At 44.7% G+C, this 27,588-nt stretch overlaps 1 protein-coding gene across 4 annotated transcripts in view; it reads left to right on the top strand.

Annotated features, from left to right (window-relative positions):
- The first annotated feature begins 290 nt into the window (after positions 1 to 290).
- The window catches only part of elavl4 (ELAV like neuron-specific RNA binding protein 4), a 36,976-nt gene continuing 9,678 nt past the window's right edge, over positions 291 to 27,588 (top strand). For 3 of the 4 annotated variants that reach the window (XM_071527988.1, XM_071527987.1, XM_071527986.1), the window contains exons 1-3: positions 291 to 549; positions 13,313 to 13,416; positions 17,836 to 17,989. In XM_071527988.1, the coding sequence (XP_071384089.1) occupies positions 315 to 549; positions 13,313 to 13,416; positions 17,836 to 17,989 (493 nt within the window). In that variant the 5' untranslated portion in view covers positions 291 to 314. The remainder of the gene's footprint in view (positions 550 to 13,312; positions 13,417 to 17,835; positions 17,990 to 27,588) is intronic. The other variant, XM_071527989.1, reaches the window with a different exon arrangement.

Below are 27,588 nucleotides of genomic sequence, written 5' to 3'. Positions count from 1 at the left end.
TTTACCTTCAAAGCTTGTTTGAAAACTGAAATTTGTTTGTGATGACACTAGAATTAGGCTTTCAAAAGGCCTTTTAATCCAAGACTTTTGATCCGACCTGATGCAACGAGTCATGCTAGTTAGAAATTCAATAATGAAAATAATAACCATTTTGTTAGACTTTTGTATGCCTTGCTAGATATTCAATATTCCAAATTTATAAATAGAGAAGCCAACAAATTCCATCTCTCCCCTTTCCTCCCTGTCCTTTCTCTCTACGGTCTCTCTCTCCACCTCCTCTCTCTCTCTCTCTCCTGCCCCAGATCATCAGTAACATGGAGGCTCCGGTGACAAACGGCCCCAGCGGAGGAGGCACCACAGCCAACGGGCCGACCACCAATAGCCGCGGCTGCCCCTCGCCCATGCAGACTGGCGGCGCCACCGACGACAGCAAGACCAACCTCATCGTCAACTACCTGCCCCAGAACATGACCCAGGAGGAGTTCCGCAGCCTCTTCGGCAGCATCGGCGAGATCGAGTCCTGCAAGCTGGTCCGCGACAAGATCACAGGTACCCCATTTTCCTTTTTGCTTTTTCCCCTCAATAGGAAGGGCAGAGCGCAGGGTCAGAAGAGTATCCCTGGTGCTTAAAAGGGACTCAGTGTTTTGCTCAAGGACACTTCAGCAGGGCAGATGCTTGCTGACAGGGGGCACTTGAACCCGGATCTTGTGGTTCAAGGATGGACTCCCTATTCACCTATATACACTGCTGCCCAAACAACTAGGAAATAACACTCTAGCTAGGTACACACTTATAGATTCACATCGAAACCACATGTTTTAAGATTGTTGGTAACCTAAACATTTAATTTGTGTTTTTGCCAGCCTGTCACAATTTTAGCCAACAAGCCTTTATATATTTGGCTGTCTTTACTGTCAAATGACTGTAAAATGGTAAGATTAAAAAAGTTTGTTAATGCTAACAGTCATTAAGAGAGACTGGCATGTGCCCCACATGTACCCAGATGGCTCATGTGGATCTATATGAATGCTTTACACATTGTTAACAAATCAAAGAGAGGTGTAGATACGACATATTGGCCAAGCACTGCAGGTGTGGGATGAAGATTGCCTCTGTAAAACAAATATCAATACAGATATACACACAAATGCACACACATACACACACAGAGGTTCAAAGAGCTAAATAGTACATGAATGGCTCACAAAGACTTACACGAGTCCTGGGTCAAACATTATTTGGAGCCATTCCAAACAATTCAAGCGTTTGAGAGGATTCACTGCCCAAAGTGTCTTCTACAGCACAAATCCAGCTCTGCCCTCTGTGTGTGCTCAAGCGCTGCAACTCAGCAATGCAGCAAAGTGCCACATGTTCTCCAGAGGTGTTTAAATTAAGCAGCACTTCGTGGTGCTAATCATGGCTGTAATCTGGGCGTAGTGGCTGTGTGGGTGGCCATACAGCAGATGGATAGGGGGGTTGGGGGGGGGGGGGGGGCAGCTCTCTGATAATGCTCCATAATGGCTTTCATTTTAGATCCTACTTACTGACACTCTTCTCCTGATAATCTCATTAAAGAGCACCAGGCAGGCAGGCAGTCGAGATCACCACGCCATTCTGGGATAGCAGGCGAGGCAGGCAAGGCAAGGCGAGAAGAGTAAACACACACACATATATACACACACATTCACAGAATCAGACCTCCTGTAATAGATTAAGTGCAACACATAGGCCAATAGCGGTGCCATTTTCGACTGTAAACAAGAGATCGCCACTAGTCCAGCCATTCCTCTCCCATTCTGTTCTCTAGTTCTTTGAAGCATATTTCTGCAACTCTATGATTCCTCTTTAGGACCGTCCTCCTCTTCCTCTGTAATGGGCCCCAAAATGGGGCCTGTGAGTCAGATTCCACCAGGATAATGGAAGATGGTGTGTACAAAAATAACACTGGGATACCACATGCTATAATCATCACCATCACCATGTTATCTCTCTACCCGATTTTCCCCTTAAGTGTGATTTCACAGACAGCAGTGAGGAACCAAGCTAACAGCAGATATTTGGAGAGAGTTAAAAACGAACAGAATTGCTGTAAACCTGCTAGGGGCCTAAATGGGGAATGTGAGAGAGGTAGAAATGTTTGTTCACTCACTCCCAAACCATTTAGGGTACTTCTCTGCTCTGCACTACAAGGTCTCTCTGATGACTTAGCATCCACACAAAGAGTTATAAATAAATTCTGCCCTCCCTCCGTCTCCCCCTGCGGTGTATGCCTGCATTGCTCTCCCATGGGTGCAATTTCCTCGTGCAAACTTTTAGGCTAACAAAGCGCAGCTCCCTCCTCTAGTAGGGAATGCCAAGAGGCTTCTCGCTCTCTAACAGTCATCCAAATCATTAACGGACTAAGCCAGGTTGGCGAGAGGGAGGGGTAAAGAGAATGAGGATGGTGGAGAGAGTAAAGAGAGCGCTATTTTTGGATCCTGATATATACAGTACACCTGTATCCGTTGTCGTCTCTGGTGAATATCCACACATCAATATGAAGAAAGATCAACTTTTGCCATTTTATTTTTCAGGATTTCTGAGAAAGTCAAAGATGTTTTTTTTTGTTTTTTTGCAACATTGAAATTTCAATAAGAAAACTTTTGAATATGTCTGAAGGACGGTTCTGGTGTTCTGTAGCCACATATTATTCATACTGATGGGAATATTAAGGCCTCCCTGCCTTTGTATTGTATTATTCATTTGGAAGAGTAGAACACAGTTAAAGAATTTAAATACCCTCACTCACTACAATTGAAAAAAAATTATTTGCCTAATCGTTTCAATATTTTATGATTGCAAGACATACATTGGATTCAGTCTTTTGGTTGCATTTTGTGTTGTATTCGTATTGTATTATATAAGACAGGGCCATATGTTTTTAGCATGAAGTTCCTTTAATAGCATGTTGATTATCATTTCAGATCAGTTCAGTGTCATTCCTTCATTCTGCTCATTTCAAAATGAAGAGTTTACACACAGTATTAGCACGCATGCATGAGTATTTGTGTGCTCGCATCTTGTGTATACGTTTCCCATGAGTGTGACCAACCTGTGAGTGTGTGTTGACAAGGTGTGAGCACCTGAGCGTCAGCAGAGGTAGAAGAGACAGGCAGGTCCTCAGCTTCCTCTCCGCTTCCTGTGGACTTGCTCCTGTCAGCTCTGATGACGCCAGCGTGGCGTGAGGCTCTGGCGGGTGCGGGCGGGCGTAGGCACTCCAGCTCCGTCTGTCACCCTGGCTGACTTCAGCTGGTTGAAAAGCCACCTCTGAGTGTCTTTCTTGCTCCCCACACGCCTGCCTGCCTGCCTACCTTCCTGCCTGCCTGGCTGCCTGCACAGCTACCTCTGCCTGGTGCTCTCATAACACACCAGGGACATGCAGGTTAATCTTTTATTTAAGGCTAGCTTACACGCACCTAGCTTCAGCCCACACACACTTGCACATAAGCCCCAGGCCTCCACCTGTGAATCTCCTGACTGTGGGCATCCTCTTAAAGGAAAGATGCAAAGACAGCTTAAGCGTTTTGTTGTTCGAATAAAGTGTGTATAGCTGTAGTAGCTTTTACATTTGTCTACCTGCATTCAGGACAGAGAGAAGGCTTTATATATAAATGCTTAAGTCAAGGACATGATTGCTTTGAGGCTCTGAGCACCACAGATGGTGCCACTACAGACAGCGCTCTGTGTTTGTTGTTGTTGTTTTTTTAAAGGCAGCAAAATGTCTATTTAAGCCGAAAATCGCCAATTTGAAAGCTCACAACTTGAGCAAGAGTGGAAGCAGCCACTTCTCACTCAGATGCCAATAATAAATAAACACACACCCTTGAGGAGAGCAAGGAAAAAATCATGTGGACCTTGCAACATACTGAATGCAAAGTTTTAATGGAATACATTAGTATTGCTGCTTCTGGCCGCGCGCACACACACACACACACACACACACGCTCAAATGGAATTGACTGATCCTTGTCAGTTAGTCATTTTTCTGGATCATTTTTCTGCATCGGCTGCATTTCTGCTGGAGAAATGAATGCATTTGTTTTCATAATGACATGGCAGAAAAGAAAATGGCTTTTCATGCTGGAACAAGAATTGATTGCGTCTGTGGTTTTAGTGTTGTGATAAAAAAAAAAAGGGATTTTATATTTTGAGAGACGACCATTTCGTTGCATTCTCATGTTGTGCCAATAATTACTGTAGCCAAAAGCACAGAAGCCATATTCTGTGGAGATAGATAGGATATTTTTCTTGCTTGTTGAGTAAACAGTTCACCGTGTTTACCAGTTGCTGTGTCTATGCCCTATTCTGTCTGCTGTGTTACCTTTCGCCTCAGGCAGTCACACCACTTACTGATTGCCAGCTATCAGCAGCACACAGCAACGCCACACCTTTTAATAAGGGGAATGGCATTTTCCTGTTATTGAGATTAAATTATATTATCTCTACATCAAAACCTGTATACGGACATCACCCCAAAGCACATCAACTGAAGCCTTTTGTTCACACTACTCCAGTCACCTTCCATGTGTTGGTTTTACACATGGAATTTGGGGATCTGATGCAAATCATAGTGACAATGTAGCAAGCCAAGCAGATGTTGGCTATGAAAAATAGATGGACTGTGATGTCAGCTGTGGAGTAGTCAGAGCCAGAACACCTCTCTATGCCTCTGACAGACAGCAGCGACAGTACCATGTGAAAGCCTGCTGTGAACTCAATGCTCACATGAGGACAGGTACACCTGAGTCAGATAGGTGCAAAAACATCTCGGGTTTGTTGAATTTAGCTTGCTTTGCAGGCACAAACCTGCGGTTCTAGCAGCACGCTTCCATTAGTTTCATTTTCGTTCCATTTCTGTTATGGTACATCAAGTGCACCCACAAGTATTGCAAACATAAAATATGCATCTAACCCTGATCTGCAAGGACAGGCGGGTGGAGCTTAGCTTGTGCACAAGGTCTGTCAGTCTAACACGGAGCAGATCAAATATTCACCATATAAACCTCAGTTTACCCGCATCTCTTTGTTGCTACTGAAATATGCATTGAGAACACGCTCAGGAGCAAAGCTGATGCTCTTTGTACTTCAGATTGCAAGCCGGGCTGTTTCTCACATCATTACTAGAGTGATAGGAACAAAACTCGCTGTTATTCCTCTGTTTGCCATATGATGAGATCCATTTACACCTTCCAAAACACCTATACAACACAAATGCAATGTTGTTCTGTGTGGTTAGAAACCATTACATACTTTTAAATCCCTCGTGAATTCATACAGGGGGAGATCTGGTGCAGTGTTTGTATCTCAGATACAGGCAGCATTTATCTGAACCTGAAATGGCTGAAGGCTGAAGATAGCCTGAACAAAGCTGACAGGGAAAGAGATGAAAAAAGGATTTGACATCTCCAAAGCCAGGTATTAAGAGAGCTGCCAGGCTCAGAAGTGCAGACACTAGCAGGCAGACACACATTAAAGTTTCAGAGTCCCGGGTCCCAAGAATGTCCTGTCTCTCTCCTCCTAGCCCCCCTCCCCCTCTCTCTGCCTAGGACTCAGAATTGGATGTCCTGAGAGTTTGCTTGTCTGCTCCGCTCCTCCAATGACCCTCACTTCAGACTGCCTCTGTCCCCTCTCATTCCTCTCTGAGTGCCCTTTACATGGAACATAGAGGTTGAGAGGGTCCCCTGTGTCGGCCTCAGATCCAAAGGCTGAATGTGCCTTAGGGCTGGTTCCTCACCCTCCCACTCTCAACTCTGAGTGCACTGTACCTGGGCAAGAGGGAGCCAGACGGTCCCTTTCTCCCCAGCGTGGGTCACGTAGGTCTGGGGGTGGATGGCTGCGGGCCTGAGGGCTTGCTGACACTCTGCGCTCTCAGTAGGAAGCCCAGCAGGTGCAGTAGGGAAGGCTCCCCAGTCCTGACGTAACAGGGCTACCCAAGACTCAAAGGGGCTCCTCTGTCTGTCAGTTTGTCTTCATCGCTCTATCTCTCCAACACTGCACAGCCAGCCACCCAGCCCACACACTGCAGGCTGCAGCCCACTGGCCCCAAGGCTCAGGGAGCCACCATGAGGGGGTGGTGTGTGTGCGTGTGTGTCTGTGTGTGTGTTTGTCCCTGAGCTTCTATGTGGGCAAGTGTGTGTGCGTGCGTGTGTGTTGGTGGAAGCAGGGCCTTGGGAACTGAGAGTGGGAGCCTCCTGACTGCAACAGTGGCTGCTACCTTGGCAACCCAGGAGGGAAAGATGTGTTGAATGAGTGAGTGGGAGAGGGAGCTACAGTAGATATGTGTGTGCGGGGGACGTGGCTGTGTTTATGAATTTAGTTATTCAAACTGGCTCAATACATGCCACATGATATGTACTATTGCTCAAACTGTACTGCTAGTCTTTGAGGTACTGTAGTCTTTTGTTCTCCAGGTGTTGCTTTATCTTTCTGCACACTCACTGAACTCCCTCCCCACCCCCATGTTGTAGGGAGCTGAACCTCTCTAAGGTAACTGAAGTGTATTTTGACATGAAGCTGGTGACAGGGCACCTTTCCAAATGTTGGGGAGCACTGGCCCATCAAAAATAGCACTACCTCAAGTTGCTGCAGCAGCAAGGGGCAAAACGTCAGAGGGAAGAGAACGGAAGCAGTGAGTGTAACACATTTATTTTGACAAATTGAAATGTTTTTGTTTTTTTTCCCTCTTCCTCCACATCTTAAAATGTGGCTAAATTTAAGACTGACCGAACGGATTTGCCTGTTTGTGGGGAGAGGGAGCTGGTCCTCTCAAGGTGTGTTAGCATCATCCGCTCATGGCTCCGATGATCCGATTCCCTCCTCGCCCCTCTGCCGCTCCCGTCCTCCCATGGCTGCTAAATGACAGATAGACTCCATGACTCCTGACAGGGTGTGGGACTTTGGGAACAACCAGAGAGGGTTTCTTTAGGTAGCCTTTAAGGGTCACTTCACACAAATAACAACCTTACCTGATTTTCTACTTTGTTAGACCGCTTCAGCATTTTTTGGAGAGCGGGCACTGCAGAAAGTTTTCATTGTTATTGAAAAATGTACGTCAACTACAGGATCAGAGACAGAGACGTGCATAAGCTTAAAATGGAATTTGAACCAGGTGCAGTTACATCACTACTACAAAAGTGTCAGCTGTCAGTCATCCAAAGCCACCAAGTATAACATTTTAAGTCTGTTTTGTTAATTTTTCTATTTAGTGTAATTTTTAATAGCTGTACACTTAACAGAAAATAGTTTTGAAGAATGGATTGTAGCCAGGCTCATAGTAAGATGGATGGTTCTTACTGCTATGTGTTTCATTGGGTAGCTTCCGCTCTAGATCAAAGGGTCCATAGTGCATTGTGTCAGCCTTGCCTGATGATAGCAGGAATTGAAGATGCTTTCATGTCTACAGTACAGGGCTCTTAGTCACATAATACAACAAGAAGGGAACAAAATAATGACAGGCAATATGCAACTGGAGGCTCTTTCTATGTGTACCCTGCAACACATGATTGTGTACTTTTCTGTGTACAGAATATAAATGAGTGCATTCTTTTGACTTTATATATGTCTGCATATGTAATACTTAGATGCATACAAATATTTTGTGCTTGTGTGTGCCTATGCGTGTAATTGCACATTGGTATGTGAATTTTCACATGCATCCAAGAGTGTGTGTGTGTGTGTGTGTGTGTGTGTGTGTGTGTGTGTGTGTGTGTGTGTGTGTGTGTGTGTGTGTGTGTGTGCGCGCGCGCGCGCGCGTGCGTATGTGTGTGTGTGCGCGCGCGCGTGTATTTGTGTGTGTGTGCTGGAGGGGGGGAGCCACTGTTACACATTGGGGCCAGCAGGCAGGACACTCGCTCGAAGTACACTCATTTTCTCATCTCACACATTGGGCAACCTGCTGCTCCTCAGGAAACAAATAATGGCTTAGTCATAATGCCTCGCCAACACACCAAAGAGGCACTCACTAGAAATAGCAGTGATTTTACCACTGAGAAACATGCCCGCCTCCCTCTAGTATTTATTTCAGATTGTACAAAAGGTCTGCCAAGAGAGCGGAGGTGGGTTCAAATTAGCCCCCACCTCCTCACTCCCCCACCCCTACATCTTTAAGTAGCCTACCTGTTCTCAGTGAAACTGGACATGTGATAAAATGTGATAAAGGGCTGTAGTGCTGTAGCAGTACCAAGGCCTCTACAGATGCAAGCACAAGTGCTTACATGCACACATGCACAATAATAGCAAAAAACACAAATTATTAGGTTTATATACTTCACATAAACAACCAGACCTCTACCAATATTGGAAATATGTATTTTTTTAATAATGAAATCCCCTTTGATTGCTGTTGAGCATTGTCTTTGCTTGTGTTACTCCAACTGCTTCAGGATTTACGGGACTGGCACTGTAAGCAACTTACGAATCAAGGCAAATAAATATCTAACCTCATTAAAAGGCCATTATAAACAGCAATGCATCATTTGGGTTTGTGGTTTTAATTGACAATTAAAATATATAAGTTAATGTATCCATTAAGCTAATTGATCAGCACAGGGCTGATTCTTCTGTTAGCTACAACCCCATTAGAGGCTATTTATCATGCATTTTTAATAGCTTCTCTGTATTGTCTCAGATGCTGTATTTTTTCAAGATATTTGTCTGTAATTATTCTTTAATGACAACTCTGTAATCTCTCTAAATGGCTTTCTAGCTCTACAAAGAGCTAGCTTTTTTACATTTTAAAATAAATCAGATTCTGTGCTATATATCCTTTGCTTTTACTAGATGTCACAGTTCCTATAGTTCATTTGGGGCAGCATTCAGTTCAATTGGGAAAGCAAAGTGTTACAATATAAAAAGCAACCTTTGCTGTTGCTATACTCAACAGCACTATGTTGATACTAAGTTCAACGTTCACTTGGTCTATGCTGAAATGCTTTTGTTTATTACTTGTATGTGGATATGAACTGCGTTCCAGTAAGGCACCATGCTAAGCTGAACCATGCCGACCGATTTTAAAGTGAGTCTGAACTGCGTTTAACCATGGTGTGTGGAGCCGGAGCAGAGCAGGGTACAGTGATGGGTTGATCCAAGTGCAGGCAGCATGCAGGGCTGATCCTGCTGGGGAGTGTTGAGGCGGACAGGCCTGTTGTTGTGACAGGCCGAAGCCAACCAGACTGCCTGCTGGCTCCACTGCTGCATGCATTGGTTGGTCCACAGACAGAGAACTGCTTTCAGCACCGGCCTCGCATATGTGAGTGTGTGTGGGTTGCTGTATGCGTGCGAGTGCGTGCACGCACAACCCTCTGTCTTAAAGGTCCAATATTATTCAATTTTCATAATTTTGTTTTCAAATACACTATGGCTCAGCATAACAATAATGCTGTTTGTGATGTTTGCCAATAAATGTAGTTCAGTTGAATTGCATTAGTTAAATAAAAGACTAAGGGCTCTATTTTTGTGAATCAATGGTGCATGGTGCAAAGCGTAGTCAATGTTGCACGCCATGCACAGGGCGTGGCGACTGATGTTTGGTATTTTTGTGGCCAGAGGCGTGCAGCACACCTGTGGTGCAGGTGGAAACGGGGTGGGATTAGGAGAACATATTATCAGTAGGTGTGGTAGGGACTGGCTTCAGTCATGACCAATCAAATCACTTGTTTTCACTCCTTCCCTTTAAATGTAGTGCACTCTGCCATGGTGCACTGACAATTTAATGATGGAAAGAACAGTCCAGAGCGGATCTGCCACAAAAGCGTCTCCCAAGAGGAAACTGATGAAACTCTCCTTGTGCAGGAGGTGCAGAATCACCACGGGTGAATATACAGCACCTTGAATTAAATAAGCTTGGGGGGAAATAACACATTTGGTTACTGTGTTGCTCTGGTCCTAGGAGAACTGTTGCCCTCTGTAGGAAACGGTTCAATGATATTAGGCAAAGAGCCAAACAGAAGTTGCCGGCGAACCACAGGGACAGTTTGGCTATGGGAGTTAGGGCAACCACCAGCCAGTCCCTGACATCGATACAGGATGCGGCCACCTCCACAATCCCCAGTCCGTCCCCAGTCCCAGTTCTATGTTAGATTACAATCATTCAACCACTGCCACAATGTGTATATAGTTAAAATAAATGAAAAATGGGATTTATATCAAAGTCAAATTGGCCAACATGTCATCCACAAAAAAGGGTTGGTAAGCTGTTGAATAGGATTTGTTCATGCAAGCATCACTCTGTAAAGCCATGGAAATAGCACAGAACACGACCGCACCTTGCACCATACACATTTGACCTGGTAATCCTGGTAATCCTTGACACCAAAATTGCACTGCGCTGCTTGATTGTTACTGACAAACCCCCTACTGTGCCTCTTCTCCTACTTCGGCACAGTCATGTTCACGGCGAGTCACCAAAATGGCATGCAGGCACAGTTGAGAAAATAAGCCTGATGAAAATACCACTTCCCTGGCACAAAGCCCCGCCATGTGCCATGAGCTGTTATCCAAATCCTCACAGGTAGAACGGTCACAACACTGGACCCTGATTAGCCGACAACACCAGCTCCTGTAATTCAAATGAGGTAAACTTTAGACTTACGCATTCAAATAAAATCAAATTTGAACAATGTCTTCATTAAACATCTTTGATCATATATGTATAGAAATACTGGACATTTTAAGTACTGAGGATAAAGGATGTATGTCTGGTGTTGACATTCACTGGTTAGCCGCCAGCCATCTACATTCCTCACAGTTTGTCCCGTGTTCCCTGCTGTGAGGACATACTTCACTGTATGTGTATGTGTGAGTGTGCCTGTGTGATTGAGTGATTACATGTTTACCTCCATGTGTGTGCACGTATGTGTACATCTGACAGTGTGGTGCGTTGGCGTTGCGTCTCCCACCCATCCATGCAGGATCCAGGCAGCCAGGCAGTCTGTCGGTAGCTCCCTGCTGTGAGCAGCTCCGTAGCAGGCTGAAAATGGTGGGTGGAATCCCCTCCTGGAGCCTCCCTGGTGCTGCAGGCAGATGTCTCCCCCTGTCTCCCCTCATCTCCCCACTCACCTGGGGACTGCTGCCAGCCAGCGAGCCCGGCTCCCACCCCCTTTCCTCCAGCCCTGGAGGCCCTGAGCCATGCCAAAGTGGGAGCGAAGATGAGAGTGGGGGTGGGCACATATGTCAATGCCAACCAAAGTTCCCCATGCAAACGGCATACACACTCTATAGAAGTGCACACACGCACGTACACACAAACTTACATAAACACCTCATTAACATATAGCAGCTGTTGAATACCACATCCATCAGGGCTGTAATGCAAGAAAATACATAATTATTACATCTGTGGTTAGACTGAAATCCATCACTGACTCACTTGCGAGCGCGCCCACACGACACACACATACACACACACACACACACGTACACTCAACCTATGCTGAGACTGTCCCCTCCAGAACTCCTTCACACAGTGGCAGCGTCCATGGCTGCCTGTTTAGCGGCCTGTTTGGCTGGCTGGATGGCTCTGAGTATCTGAGTGTGTCGGTACCATTAAGCACCAGCCAGCCCATCTAGATTGCCCTGCATGAGTGCTCTTCGCCAGCACACTTCATTTTCAGCTAACCTTCTGGTAGCTGCGCTTGTCGAACCTCACATTTCTTGTTGAAGCTGAGGGAGAGGGGTGAGGAAGGTGATGGGAAAGTGGGAAGCGAGGGAGGGAGAGATGGTGAACGAGGGAGCAGAACGCTATAAGCAGCAGCCTATCAGCCATCGCACCCCTCCTAGAATTTCAACTGTGATTTGAATACATACACCTATAAAGAGTTACAATTTTTGCGAGGACTGTGCTCTTGGACATCTTCATTTGGTGGAATACATAATAGAAAGACATTTGCATATCTACTGGGTAATATGGGTTGTAAGGGCGATCATAATCGATCGGCAGCTTGCTACATCACAGGCTTGAATTCAACTCCTTCTCTCCATCTCCTTCTCTCGCCCATCTTCCTGGACTCTCCTCAGTGTACTCTATCTAATCAAGCAGAAAGGCCATGAAAATAACCTCTAAAAAAAAATGTGAGTCATATTTAAATAGCCAAACTGTACACCTGGTGTCAGCTGAGAGTCAAACAGAGGAGGAGGAGAAGGAAGAGAGGAGGGTTAGTTATAAATAGCAGTAGTCTCTCCAGGATGGCAGGTTTTTAATTAACAATAGAGAGCGTCTGATAATCCACAGTTAATCCAGAGGAAAAGAGGGAGGAGAGGAGAGAGGAGGAGAGAATCATCGGCTGTTTGATGTTAGGACTACAAGTCCCTCCTGGCCCTTCCACTACTCGCTGCTGAGCAGAGCTGAGCTGTTCTGTGCTGTGATATCCATAGCCCAGATGTATTTATTTGGTGAAACAGCCATGCTCCATATTTTGTGATTCACTTTGTCTCTGACTAACCGCTGTCTGTTCCCATTAGCGTGAAGAAGCGCACGCCGCTCTCAGACTAGCTGGGATTCTTTGTGCTTGTGTGTGGTTTTGCTGGATAGAGGCTGTTTGTTGACTAGCCGACTGAAGGCCCTGATGGCTGGAGGCGTCCGCTTAAAGTCCTACGCCTCTTGAAAGGCTCGATCTGTCGGGGAAACACTGGGAGATGTCAGGCCTGCTTCACACTCAAAGGGAGTCTGCTATCTGAGACACTCTCTGAGCTTTGAGGGAAAATGGGGGTGGTGGGGGTTTTTTCTCTTTTTTTCTGCACGGCTGCAAAGACAGTAACACATACACTATGTTTGTACTTGCTGTGGTCGTTTATTTGCTGGGGTTGGACACAGTTCATTCAAATGTTTAATTCACAGGGAATTTAATTCATGACATTCACATTTATATTTTAGGAATTTAGCTGACACTAGTCCTAACTCAAGCAACTAACAATGAGTGCATCAGTAGAATAAGCTTAAATTCCCAGATCACCAATGTTACAAGCAATCAAGAGTAACAAGTGCAAGGGTCAGAGCCATGGAGTTTTCCAGAGAAACATGTTTGCTGTTCAAGAAGATGTCTATATTGAATGGAATATCAGTTAAAGATATTTCCTTGTCTCCAATCAATTGATGACCTGAAATATGAATTGAATGTTGAGGCCAGGATTTTCCAGGGAAAGACGTATGCTATCCAAGAAGATGTCTCTATGGGTGGGAGTATCAGTTAACATGTTTTCCTTTCTTGCTGTCAATGGGCGAATTGAATGGAGTAATTTTGTAACTTTGTGTTGTTTCTCTTTCTCTCTGGTATTTCAGGACAGAGTCTGGGCTACGGCTTTGTCAACTACATCGACCCAAAGGATGCAGAGAAAGCCATTAACACGTTAAATGGACTCAGACTTCAGACCAAAACGATCAAGGTAACAGACACCATAGACAGCTAAACACATTAACTACTGTAATTATTCAGTGGTTAATGGTTAAAATTAATAGATTTTCCTTACACCCTAATATTTGTATCCAAGACAGTTTTTTCATGATCAAGTAAAAATGTTTGTTGGGGGGAATCTAAATAATCATTTATAAAATAATTGTTACAAAGTTATAAAGAAAATTAAATCGAGCCCGTACCTGAGGAAGTAGTTTTTCACGTTTTCAAGCCAAGCACCTAGTATCAAGTGATGTGCACATTCTTTGATGCTGTTACAAAGTTATGAAGGTCATGGTAAACTTAGCAAATACGACTGCTTTCTTCTGCCTCAGAGCCCATGTGATGGTGACGCTGCTAGTGAGTGAGCTGGAAGGCTCAATGTGATTAGCATGCTTGGGCCTGAGAAATGAAAGACCATCTAAATCAAAGAGACACATTTAAAAGGCTCATGACTATAGCTGATATGCTAATTAGTTTCCAAATGTCAAAATGTAAAGGTGAAATTATATAGATATCTCTGAGTAAAAGAGGAACAACGCATCCATCATCACATGTTGTCCAAAATAATTGAGGGCTCTGTTAGTATTACATTTTAATGGCATGACAAATGTGCAGGCTTGGCAGTGGCTGTCACAGAGGTAAGTCAGATAAATCAATGCCAGCACTGCACTGTCCTTCTTTCCAAACATGTTTTAAATACTCTAAAAAATTAACATTGGATGCAGCTGCTTTACCAAAAAGCGCAGCATATTTAGAAAACAGTCTCTCCTCTCCTCTTTTCTTCCTTTTCCCCTCCTCTCCTCTCCTCTTTTCTTCCTCCTCCTCCCCTCCTCTCCTCTCCTCTCCTCTCCTCTCCTCTCCTCTTCCTTTTCCCCTTCCCCTCCCCTCCCCTCCCCTCCCCTCCCCTCCTCTCCTCTCCTCTCCTCTCCCCTCTGCTCTCTCTGTCTGCCGATATGTTGTTGGTTTTAAGCTGGGCAGTAATCTGCTGCTCTGTGGTAATCCCTGGTTTCTCACCGCTGTCATCTGATCTAATCTGATCTAATCTAATCTAATAGGATGGGATTAGCCTGTAGTTGTGAATGGGGGAAGCCTGCAGAGGATCCCTGCAGCCCCTAGACAGTGTATTGAAAACACGATCCGGCCCGGCCGGGGTTCAACACAGCATCCCGGCTTTGATCTGACTCCTGAGAGAGAGAGAGGAAGACAGAGCAATATGTAATGTATGAGTGTGCGTGTGTGTGTGTGTGTGTGCGCGTGTGTGTGTATACATGTGTTTTTGCGTGCTTACGTGTGTGTGAGTGAGGTCTGTTGGTAGTAGGATCTGTTTTGGTCAGAAGTGTGTGTGTGTTGGTGGGGTGTTGTTGGTGTTTATGTCTGTTCACAGCATGTGTGAGATTCAGTCATCATGACCCACAGTTTCTCCAGTCTCCAGAGCAGCTCTCACTCATTGAGTGTAGCTGAGAAGAGTCAAGATGAGTCAAAGGGTAGAGACTGTGTGTGTGTGTGTGTGTGTGTGTGTGTGTGCCTGCGCTTTGGTAAATATTGATCGGGACACAGCTCTTCATTCATTCAAATTTACAAATGAAGAGTTTCATTCCAAAATTAGATATCCACCATTTAAAAAATATGATGTCCACTCTCCCATATTGACCACTGACATGAAAGAGAAGCACATTATCACCATTTTAAGACATTTGCTCATAAAATCTTTTTTTTTTTTCCAAGTGTTTCTTTTTTTCCAAAATGAATATATATCATTTTGAAATGAAAACCTCAAATTTATTACTTCACTCAGTAAGTCACTTAACTTGGAGACTTGAGCGAGAAGGGGCTTTTTCAGGCTATAGACTGAAAAAAGTTGAAGGTCATTTATCCAGTGTGAATTTCATGGGGTCTTTACTGAGTGTAGCACTCTGAGTTCACAGATTCTCACTTTCCCCTCTCATGACACAAGAGGTTGCCTCAAGTCGTCCCTGAGATAAAGACAGGCTTTGTAATGACAGAAGACAACTCCGCGTCTCTGTCTGGCGCTATCACTCTCTCACACTCCACCCCCTCCTTCTCCCTCGCTTCCTCTCGCTCCACAACAGCCTAAAAGACCCTAAAGGTAGAGAGGTAAATTAAAAGGCAGCATGATAATTCTAAAATTAACTTCGGCGCTCTTTCATATCACACCTTTCCCATTCTCTGTCACTGTAAACTTGTGAGGAAAGGCTTGGCCCGGAGATTCACATGCTCTCAGGCGGTGTGTCTTTCTGTAGTGTCTTTGAGCTTGTTTTCTTTGCGTGGTTTCCTCTGCCATGACACCTCTGAGTTTCTCAGCGATGGCTGAGATGCTGCCTCCCTACTGAGGTGTGAGGGGAAGGAGCATGGCAAAGGTGAGAGGAGCTCACACACACGTACACGCATAAACTTGCATCGTATATATGTACACACATATTCAGTGACACGCACGCACATAATCGCAGACACATTCATGCAGTGTGTGCTTGTGAACACTTAAAGCTTCACACTTACACTTTCATAACTTTCCTACACACACACACACACACACACACACACATTTCTGTTTCACACATGCACACCATTCACTTTCACTTGCACACAATACCACTCACAGCTTGAGGAGGTGTTGATGGATTAGACATCTGGAGTTGGCTGACAAGGAGAGAAAATGAGGGAGAGCTGCAGAGGGAGAAGCAGAAAGAGAAGAAAAGTGAAGAGGAAAGAAGAAAGAGAAGCAGAGTCTGGAAGAGAGAGGGAAAGATTTAGGCAGGCAGGGAGCAGGCAGGAAGGAAGGAGAGAAACAGAAGGAAAAGATCGAGGCAGAGAAAGGAAGAGAGAGTTGTAGAGAGGGAAGAGTCAGAGAAAGAGAGAGAGAGGAATCGAGCAGAGAAGAGCCAAAGAGGAAGAGGTGAGAGAGAGAGAGAGAGAGAGAGAAGAAGAGCGAGGCATGGGGAAAGCCAGCTGCCGCCTATCCCATTCTCCCGTCGTCAGAGTTCAGCAGGATTTCCATGCTGTTGCTCAGGGATATGTCTGCATATCCACCATATTTGCCTGACTTTAACCGTATTGGATGGCTTATGTCTCCACATGTCAGAGGTAATGAAAGTACTGCAAGGGAAAGCTGCTCCAGTCAGCAGCAGTAGTAATGGGATTTACGTAACTTCAGCGGAGCAAAATCAGGTCTTCACATGTAGACATTGGGGACAACGTTTGACAACTGACACGAGAAAGTTCACTGGTGGAGAGCTACTGCAGGGCGCTGCACAGGATAACTAGTTAGTTCTAGCCATTTGCCCCTCAGACAGTGTTTACAGAAATGTCAGGGAGAAATACGTGAATGACTGAAATCAAGATAGCATTGAAAGCAGTATGTGTGTGTGTGTGTGTGTGGGCATGTGCTTGTGGGTAAGTGTTTCTCTATGTGTGGATATGAAGAGGAGGAGCAGTGTGTGACATTGAGTGAAATTGTGTGGGTGAGTGATAACAAGAGGCCATCTTTTTATTCCCTCTGTGAGAATGCTGTCCAAGGAACTAAGCGAGTATTGCAAGAGTGTAAGGAATTGTGTGTGTAAGTGTTTGTGTGTGCGCGCGTGTACGTATGTGCGTGCGTGTGTGTGTGTGTGTACGTGGGCGCTTGCTTTTGCAGCAAAGGATTTGCCCCCAATACTAATCTTTAAAAAATACTGGACAGGGGTAGATTCTCTGCAATACAAAGTATTTTTTAAGTTTTAAATATACTTGCTTAATAACACTAAACTTAACAGTGAAATCCACTCTGCAGGGTTCGGAAGGCTAAATGGTGCATGGTTAAAGGCTTAAAGGCTTTTACAGTTCGCTGCTAATGTCTTAATTAAAATGTTCTTTGAAAAAGGTAAAGCCTTTTCATTAGAAGGCAGCAAACACGCAACATATTAGCTTTGCAATCCAAATGACTATTTTGTTATCCAATTTTTATTAGCTTTTTATTAGTTTAAATTTTAACTCAGAATAGCGCCCAAAAATCAATAGCATGAATACTGGCTTCCTTTTTTCCACAAAATCGTTGCACCAATAGTGTTAAGCCTCCGCCTGGCTCCCTGAGCTGTATAAATAAAACACCTGTGGTTTCTACCCCAGGGAACAAAGTTTCCTCTGCCTCTCCCAGCAAACGACTGAAGTGTTATCTCCCCAATGCCCTAACCAACTAAATCGTTTCCTGATGACGATAATCCCCTAAACCCAGGTGTACCAAGAGAATAAACTGCTATATTCCTCCTCATGTGTCCTATGATCCACACCCCACTCCACCCAACACACACACACACGCCTTAGGAAACAAAATCTGTGCATACTCCCGTGCTATAAAGTGCCGGAGCCCCGATTTATTCATGCGAGCCCACAGACTTTGTTCCCTCTCCCCCAGGTGTCGTATGCGCGACCCAGCTCAGCCTCCATCCGCGACGCCAACCTGTATGTGAGTGGCCTGCCTAAGACCATGACCCAGAAGGAGCTGGAGCAGCTCTTCTCCCAGTACGGACGCATCATCACCTCCCGCATCCTCGTCGACCAGGTCACAGGTATCCATGGGGCAGCGCCTCCTCTATCCTTACACTCTCACAGACTGACACACATGGCATCTACACATTTACAAGCATGTGCAGATTGATCATTTACACATTTTATACGCACAAAGTATTGTCTGTTTAATGTTTAAGAACATTTATGTAGCTCTCATTTATGAATGTCTCTGTGGTCTTTCGTGTGTGTGTGCATCTGTGAGCATGTGAGTGTGTGCTGTATAGGCTCCTGCTTAATATATATACTCGATTACACATCCTGCTACATCCAAAACACAGAAATGAATCACATCAGCCCATTGTGTTGCAGCAGAACCCCTCCAGCGTGTCACTTAGATCCATTTCAGGGGTTGTGTGGGTGCCTACAGGCTGCGACCTGCTCCAGTGTTTTGTGCAATGTGTACTGATGAAGCAGAAAGGGAGCTGCATGCTGTAAGCCACACTCATTTGCCTAAGCAGAATAAATCACTGCTGGCAGTGAAGTGCACGCCTGCCTGTACACACTGAGCAGAGGAGAAGAGAGGGTGAGAAGAGAGGCGATAGGAGCGGGGAGCGGAGGGAAGGAAAACAGACGAGAGGAGAAAAGGAGACAGAAGAGAGAGCTGAAGATGAGGAGGGAGGAGGCAGAGGAAGGGAAAAGAAAAGCAAGGAACGGAGGGCGGAGATGAGCAGAGCAGAGGAGTGGGAAGCAGAGGAAATGAGAGGAGAGAGGAAGTGAGGGGAGAGTTGTGGAAAGGGGGAAGAGCAGCGGAAGGGGGAGGTGGAAAAAAAAAGAGAAGATAGGACCGGCTTTACCCTCCGCACCGCAAATATAGATGAAGTGAAGTGGGCACGTCTCCTGTCTATTTATCTGCTTTAACTAACAGACCTGTCGTACCACCGCACTACTTAGCCCCCTGGGACTCTCTACACGGCAACAGAGCCACACAACAAACAGCAAGGCCACAGAAAATACATCTGTTCACACCACAGCCTCATGCACATCTCTCATTTTTAACTTCCCAACTCAGGCCACGGGCCATGAATAAAACAACTCTCAACACAGGCAGCAATGGTCACGGGACGGAGAGGTTCTGATGCGTTCACCATAGCTTGGGTTTAAAAGAGGCTCAATAATTCATTGTGCTACCATACTTGGCTTTGCACGCAGGCGGTTTTACAGAGGAGCGTTCTCACGAGTGTGTCCAGATAAAGCTAAGTGCTCATTGGACTGGTATACCAGTAGTGGTTCATTTCCACTGGTGGGAGGAATGGTGGGTGCGGGATACCACAGTGTTGAAAATCCCTTCCCTGAAATCTAGGAGAAAGAAAGAGGGGCTAAGGGAATGAAAGGGGGGGAGGGTAGGAGAGGGGGGGGGTGAAACAGAGAGAAATAAATGTGGGTTTGGAGGAACTAACAGTGAGAAAAGGAGAGACTGGGGCTACAGAGAAATTTGTCAATCTAGTGGATTGAACACCACAATATTTGAGTTACGGTAAATGTGTGAAAATGGTAAATGTAAATGTGCCATTTTATGAATTTAATCAGATTAGGATATCGGCCGAAATGTATTTGTTGTAGTAGAGCTTTATTAACCGCATGGAGTTATATTATGCTAGATTCTTAGAAATCACATTTAAAAAATTTAAATGGGAGGAAAGCATGTTTTGTGCATCCACATCTTGTCAGACATGGATGGAAATGAGTTGTGTAGGCTGCTTTCTGATGTTGCATGAATGAATCTCCCGCGCCTTACAGATCACAGTTTACTACAGCAGCCAATCCGAAGACGTAATTTGGCCACGTGGTTCCTCATACCCACAGCAAAATGTAGTAACAGGACCATGAGAGAGCCTCACGCTACTGTGACAAGCGTTTCCAATCACATTAACCGGGAAATGTACACATATAAAAGATTTACCTTGGGAAATCTGTACATTTACCGGTAAATGCAAGCATTTACTATTTTTTATTATTTATTTATAGTAACATTTGTACTGTATCAGAAAAACTCAATGCTGAGAGAAAGAGGGAGAGATTAGGCAGAGAACGAGGTGAGGATGGAGGGTGACAGAAATGGGGACAGAGGAAAGGAGGCTGAAAAAAGAATAACAAAGCTAATAGAATAGTTTGAGGCAATAGAAGTCATTCTACCTTTCTCACTACAGCTACCATTACCACAGATACTCTTTCCTCCGCTGTAATGTGTAGAAGTAGAAGGCGAATATATCACTGAGAAGGCAGGTAGACAGTGACCTAACCATTCCTATGTGCATCAATGCTAATAATGTATATAAGTGGGTACAGTCTTTTATACTTAAAGCAAGAGGTGGGTATGCACCATATACCTGCTAATACCCTCGACTACACTAATGCTGTCCTGACTATTCATACATGCACACTCTCTCTTTCCTCTTCTTTCTTTTAGGACACGCATACACATTCCTCACTGTGTGATTCATGCACATACACACACACAGAGAGAGAGAGAGACAGAGAGAGAGAGAGGTCCTGCAAGGCTTCCCTGGAGGCTTTAGGATCAGCAGGAGAAATGTTAATGACTAATTAGATGTTAGAGTTGCTGGTGATTAAGAAACATGGAGGATTTTAGTAGGACCCTGAGAGCAGTACGCTGGCATCATCAACTCATCTTTCTCTTCTCTCTCTCTCTCTCCCTCTCTCTCTCTCTCTCTCTCTTACTGTACAGACATACGCACACAAGACACACACACACACACACACACCCACACTAACTGCCATTAAGAGAAATTGGCTGCAAATTAAAACTCTCCTGTGACTGCCAAAAATGTAAGTACAGAGCGAGAAAGAGAGAGAGAGAAAGAGAGAGAGAGAGACTGTTATTGTCTACAGAAATGGAATAGGTAGCGGAGAAGAGTCATGCACAGACATGCATAGAGATAGTGTGATACATAGAGATAGCTACACCGCAAAAAAAGTTGTTGAAATAGCGGATGTTCTTTGGAGACCACTGACAGATGGGCTGATGATCCCCAACTCCTGTTCTACTAAAATGGGAACACGATGTCCGTTTCCAAAATGACCTCCTCATCAACAGGATGCACCCTGCAGTCACTCTGCTGTTCACAAAGACAAGAAGGAACTTTCAAGAATCACAGTTAGCGTCGTTCACAGTCAGAGGCAGCTGAAACAAAATCCACTAAAGCAGCCAAATTGCCCCAGAGAGTCAGAGAGCGAACACAACATCGACTTGACAAGGATATATCTCCATCTCTCCCTCCATTCCCCTCGCCCTCCTACCCCCCTTCCTCTCTCTATCGATTCCTTCTGAATGGATAAGCATATTTTGCCTCTTTATCAGTGCAAATAGCGCAAAGCTGCATTTCTCCTCCTGCCTGTCTGCCTAACCTTCAGGGAAGGCAGCCAGGCTGTGATGTTCTGCTCTGACAGTTGGTTTGGGCTAGCATCAATGTGAAACAGATATAATACCAGAGACAGCCTTAGATCAATAGTTAGCTATTCCTAGTTCCTCAGCCAAGGCCTGTATGTGAACAGCGGTCAATACTTGCCTGATCAATGGCTGCAAATACAATCGATCCACAGACTTGGCTTTTACAAACCCTTTCTCTTATGTGAAACTCACTTACTGTTTAATGTTTCTTAGGCTTGACTGTGAAAAGGCAGCGGTGGGTGATGCTCACACATACACACACACACGGGCACATACACACACACACACACGGTATGGTTTCTGTTTTTTTTTCGTACAGACCGTTCACACGGGTGCACGGGTGTACTTGTGTATTTCAACACTACAGTATTTCCCCGTAGGAATTAGCCATGCTCCATAACAGTTGGTATGTTCTCTCCTCTCCTGACTTGAATAATGGATGTTCCCATTCAGACTGACACCGCACTGAATCCCTGTTCTCCTCCCGTCCAGTAGAGTACAGAGCGGTCAAGGTAATACGAGAGGAGAGGTGCCCCCTCTAGGTGGGATGGCTGCAGCCTTGACTTGTGCCGTCCTCTCCTCTCTCTCTCTTTCTCCCTTTAGTTTTTCTGCAATCTTTAGAGCGCATACTGTTTCTGTGGCCTGTGGTAGTGGACACACATGCACAGCACACAGATACACACATCGATTCGATACACACACACACACACCAGACAGATGGTTGAAGCTCTGCATTGACAGAGGCTAAAGCACAGGGCACCTCCACTCTTCAAAGCCTCTTCTCTTCTTCTCTCCTCTCGCTGCTTTTTCAAACGCCATCTGTAGCCAGGCACACTAATGTTACTTAAAACAAGGACATTGCTTTTTTTCTCCCTCTGATTAAGAGGCAGCAGGAACAGGGTTTTCTTTTTTCCCCCTGCCATATTCTAAAACTATTAGAAAAGGCGAGTTTAATCAATGTTTGATACAGTTGGCACAATATAGCCACTTAAAAAAAGAAGATGGAACTGCAGAGTACGCGAAAGCATTCTGAGGATTTTGTGTGTGTGTATGTGCCTGCTTGCGTAGATACAGTACATGCATGTAAGTGTGTGTGTATGTGTTTCATCAGCCGGCGTAGGAGCCAGGTTTCTCCCCTCTTTCCTCCTCTCTCCTGGTCTCTCGGAGGACCAGTCATTTCTCTCTGCCAGTCAGTCAGTGTTTGGGGAAATGAGAGTGGGTTTTAGAGAAAGAGAGGCTTTGTTTGGGCAGGAGCAGCAAGAATAGCACTGTTTCCTTTCATCATCATCCTTTTACCGTCACCTCCTAACATTCTCCTCTATCACCTTCTCTCCTTTTGTCCTTTCCTTCTTACTCCTCTTTCCCACTCCCCCTCCCTCCCATCTTCCTTCCCCACATACACACACACACACACACGCTCCCTGCATCCCTCAATCTCTCCCTCTCTCTCCCTCTGTTTCCCCTTCCCAGGATTGAGGTAGCGTGTTATTAGTAAGGCAGCCAATGTGCCTGTTGGTGTGTGTTAGAGAGAGATAAGCACAGGTAGAGAGAGTTACATAAGCCTCTGTTGATTACTGTGGAGGAGAGGGAGAGGGAGAGTGGAAAAGAGAGCGAGAAGAAGAGAAAGAGTGAGAGAGAGAGAGGGAAGGAGAGAAAGACTGACTGCTGTACCTTAGTAAGTACATTGTACACTAATGTTGCCTGTATGGCTGGCTGGCTGTTGATAAGTAGCCTAGGCTTCTGGGGCTGGTTGAAAGGACAATCATTAGGTTGGGCTCCCTAGACTGGCAGCTCGCCTCCCCAGATTGCAAATTTGTTTTTTGTTTTTTTTGTTGTAATGTTTAACAAGAAAAAAATAAACCCTTCTCAAGGTTTACTACGTTAATACAGCATGACAAAGTGGTAATAAGTAAACACATGAATACCCAACACTTTGACTTTAGTGTTGGTTCAGGGAGCAGGTTTTTCATTAGCGATTGGTTGAGGAATTTCATCAGCAAGCACTCATTCTCTTAAATAATTGTCTGGATAATAATCACAAATTAATCCTGGAAACTAAACATACATAGACTAGATAAAGAGACCAACACCTCCCTACCTCCTGACAACTTTAAAACACATTAAGCATAAATAGAATCACTGAGGATTACACAATAAACACAGAGAGATACATTCAGAAAAACAAAAAAGATAAAAATCAACAGTAAAAGCAATGAGCAAATAAGCAAAGCAAAAAAAACACATCTGATCATCAAATCAATGCGCTCCGTGTTTGGATGTATCACCGACTTGACAACTCTCCTTCTCTGTTAGCTCGCATTTCGCACCCCACCACCTCTCTCTCCTCCCAAGTCACATCAATCTCATTCTCCTCTCTGGTGATACTAAATAGAGTCCAGTGGGAGTGTTTCAGCTCAGCCTTGATCTGCGATTGAGGGCCTACTTCAGTCTGCTGTGTCAGAGCCGCAGTTCTTCTCTCTCTTATTCCAATCTTGAAATGAGAATCTTGAACCGGTGAATTGCATTATAGGCACAGATTCTTTGTCTCCACTCTGCTCTAGTCTGCTCTACTGTAGTCTGGTCTGGTATGAATTAGTATGGCAGGAGCAACAGCAGTGTTGTTACTCCTGACCTCCAAATTCACACACGCACACGTGCACACACGTATAGTCATATACAGATACACATCGGAATACACTAGAGCAGGGGTACTCAAATACAAATCTTAAAGGTCCACAAAGAAAATTTTCAATTAGACAAAGGTCCGTTTATTAAGGTCAGTCAAGCTTTTAACGAATTATAATTAAATTATTAAATTAATAATATAAAATAAAGTATAAAATATACTGTATATAATATAAAATGAAATTATATAAAATATATAAAATAAAATTAAATAAAACATAAAATTACATATAAAATTAAATTAAATTAAAGCTACAAATCACCATTTCCCCATTATCCCCATCCCCCAAACCCGGTTCACACACCCAGCCACCAAAGGTGAATCAAACCATCCTAAGAATCAAAGTCCAAATAAGTCCAGAACTATTGTACATTGTGTCAAACACTGTTGCTTAATGAGAGAAGTGGCACCTTTGGTCTGCTGCCAAGACTTTGAACTTTGGCACAAAAGGTGTGATGACAAGGCAGAGACACTGATGCAAGTGTTCATTGGTGAGTCGGCTGCGGTACTCGTTCTTCACCGTGTTCATTGTTGAGAATGCAGACTCACTGCAGGCTGGCCACCTTTGAACACGCCATTTTAGATTGATTCACGTTCCAAATCTAGGCTAGTAGCTAACAGCTGACGAAACGAGCTGCGCTGTCAACTTGATTACACCGGTCTTTGTTCTCTTCTCTTGTAAAAATAAAGTTTGAAAAAAAAAGTGCGGCTCTACAGTATGACGTCGCGTCCGCGACTCACCGCTGTCATGGAGATAACGGGACGCTGAATGTGATTGGACCAAACCAAAGCAGAGTAGACGTCCTCACACAGACAGTGGAGCAGTCGGACATTCAGAGCGCTGCTTGCAGTGGAGAAAGCGGATAATTTTGACTCGTTGCGTTGCGGCGAAGTCTCGCAGATAATACAAATAATACATATGAAAAGTATAATTTGCTCAGAGTCCGGAGACAGTTGTGGTTCGGTCCGGATCCGGACCGGAGTCCGGACTTTGAGGATGACTGCACTAGAGCGTAGATACAGACAGTATAAGGCGAAATTAGAAGTGTTACAGGCGATGGGGTCAACTGCCTCTTCACCTCTCTCACCCCCTTACAGCGCTAACGTATAAACTCAAGGACAAGAGTAGCTGGTACACACTCATACAAACAATCATGCACAAACAGGAGCGCACACATGCACTCCCCACACACACACACACTCAAAACCACAATTGGTCATGGACTATCGCAAATGGTCATGGACATCTCTACTCCCCTCTTCACACTTCGTTCTTAATGGCACCTCTTCAAGTCATCACTGAAGTGTGTGTGTGTGTGTGTGTGTGTGTGTGTGTGTGTGTGTGTGTATGTGTTTGTGCCTTCATCTGTATGCCAAGCATTTGTCTAGAGGCCCTCCAGCCAGAAACAGCTTCGGAGCAGCTCAAGGCCAGACAACTGAGAGGATTAAAGGACGACTACAGTCCTCTCCTCTGCTCTCCTCTCCTCTCCTCTCCTCTCCTCTCCTCATAAACACGCACACAAAAACAGGATGGGATATACAGCGCAGGCTACAAAAAGCTGCCAGTTCAAATCACCTGTCTGGCTGTAAAAATCTTGATGGGTGAAGTGAATGAATAATGCGTTCCTCTGAGGTGCCCTTGAGCAAGGCTCTTGGAGTTGCTCAGTGCCTTACAGCTGAAGACTGTGGTGGAACTGGGCAGTTCCCAGTTATAAATATCTGTAACTGTATGTGTGAAGCTGGGTGTTGCTGTGTACATGCTCAGCAAATCTACCTGGTTAAAAAATAAATAAATAAATAAATAAATAAAAATGCCCACATCCAATTATGGTTATTGACCAGAGACCAAATAGCTCTACCCAAAGCAACAGCCCTGACCCTCGTTTTACCCCACACACAACACATGCATGACAACTACAGGAATAAAGAAAAAAAAAAACCCTAACCCAGGAACAATATTGGTTGTTGTTTTCACTGCGTAGATCCCATTAGGATTGTTATTTTTCTGCTTCTGACAAGCTAATTAAAATGTACAGGTACTGAGTTGGCAGGAGAGGAGGTAAGGGAGGGGAAATTGTGAAAGGCTGTCAGGGGAGAGGGAGACAGAAAGGTAAAATGAGAATAAAACAGAATAATTTAGATTGGATCGGAGTGAATGAGATTATCTAACAGGCGTGAGGGTGATGTGGTGTGAATGTCGGTTCGGGGGCCGTGTGTGTGTCAGAAGGTGTGTGGTCAGGGAAGACAATGAGGCGGGCGGCTTGTTCCTTTCTGTCCACGTTGCAAAGTGGGAACTTTTAACCCAGAAGATTGATCAGAAGCTTAACCCTAACCTTAACTTCAATGGAGACCTTATGTCTGGCCCTGGCCTTCAAAGGAGGCGAAAGAAGCTTTTCATCGATCATTGATTTTCGAAAAGAGTGACTTTTGATTTTGCAGCTTGGCCACAAAGTGCTGCTGCTTGTGTATCAAGGAGGAAAAGAGGAAGAGAGGAGAAAAGAGGGAGGTGGTCAAGGTGCTTCTCTGAATAAGAATTCGGGAGAGTGAAAACCATGAGACAAGCCAACAGGAGGTATAAAATAAGAGAGAGGGAGAGGGATGGCATGTAAGAAAATGTGGAATAACAATAAGGAGGGTTTTTTGTGTGTGAGAAAGAGACTGCACACAATGATGCTCAAACACAAAATTCCCCCTTTCTCACTGCCTCTCTTTTATTCACTCTCACACACACAGACATGGCTGTGTGCACACACACAGTATTATGTAAATAGTCTCTTCAGCAGAGTGCTGCTGTCACTGAGCGAGCATCCTCTGGGCCATCTAGGCAGCCTCATTAAAACAAGGCACAGCATCCATTAATAGATACCAGCACACACACACACACATATATATATACAGTCAGTAACGCACACGGAGCATTCACAGACACCAATAAAGGACCTACCGGGAAGCGCGTCTCTAAATGTTCCTCTCAGGTGGCAGTCAAAAAATATCTCCAAGGAAACGACTCAAATGTCAACTGGAACAATGCATGAAGAGAGTGTGTGTGTGCCTGACTGTGACTGGAGCTAGCATGGAGGAAGAATGGACTGTGAGGCTGAAAACAGACACTGGACCAATGCCACAATACAGTCCTATATAGACAGCACAGGACTGTGTGTGTGTTTGAGTGTGTGTGTGTGTGTGTGTGTGTCCTTTGTCTTTCTGCATATCTCCATTCTTATGTGTGCACTACCAGTCGAACGTTTGGTCACACCTGATTGAATGTACTATGTTTTTCATTATCTGAAAGCCATTTGGATCTAAAGGCTTCTGCTTAAATGCTTGAAATTTGTTTCTTAGACAAATATAAATAGTGAAGTTGATGCCTGTGTATGAATTTCTTTCCAAAGCGTTTGCCTTTCCATCAAGGCAAAGGGCGGCTACTTTAAAGAATCTAAAATATAAGATAGTTTTGATTTGTTTAACACATTTTTGGTCACTGCATAATTCCATTTGTGTTA

Source organism: Centroberyx affinis, unplaced genomic scaffold (assembly GCF_046629955.1).
Source record: "Centroberyx affinis isolate AG114_WGS23_722 - 3 ecotype Tasmania unplaced genomic scaffold, CSIRO-AGI_Caff_v1 ptg001599l_1, whole genome shotgun sequence".
NCBI lineage: Eukaryota > Metazoa > Chordata > Actinopteri > Beryciformes > Berycidae > Centroberyx > Centroberyx affinis.
The sequence above is the reverse complement of the archived record's forward strand: the minus strand, read 5'-3'. Positions and strand labels throughout refer to the sequence as shown.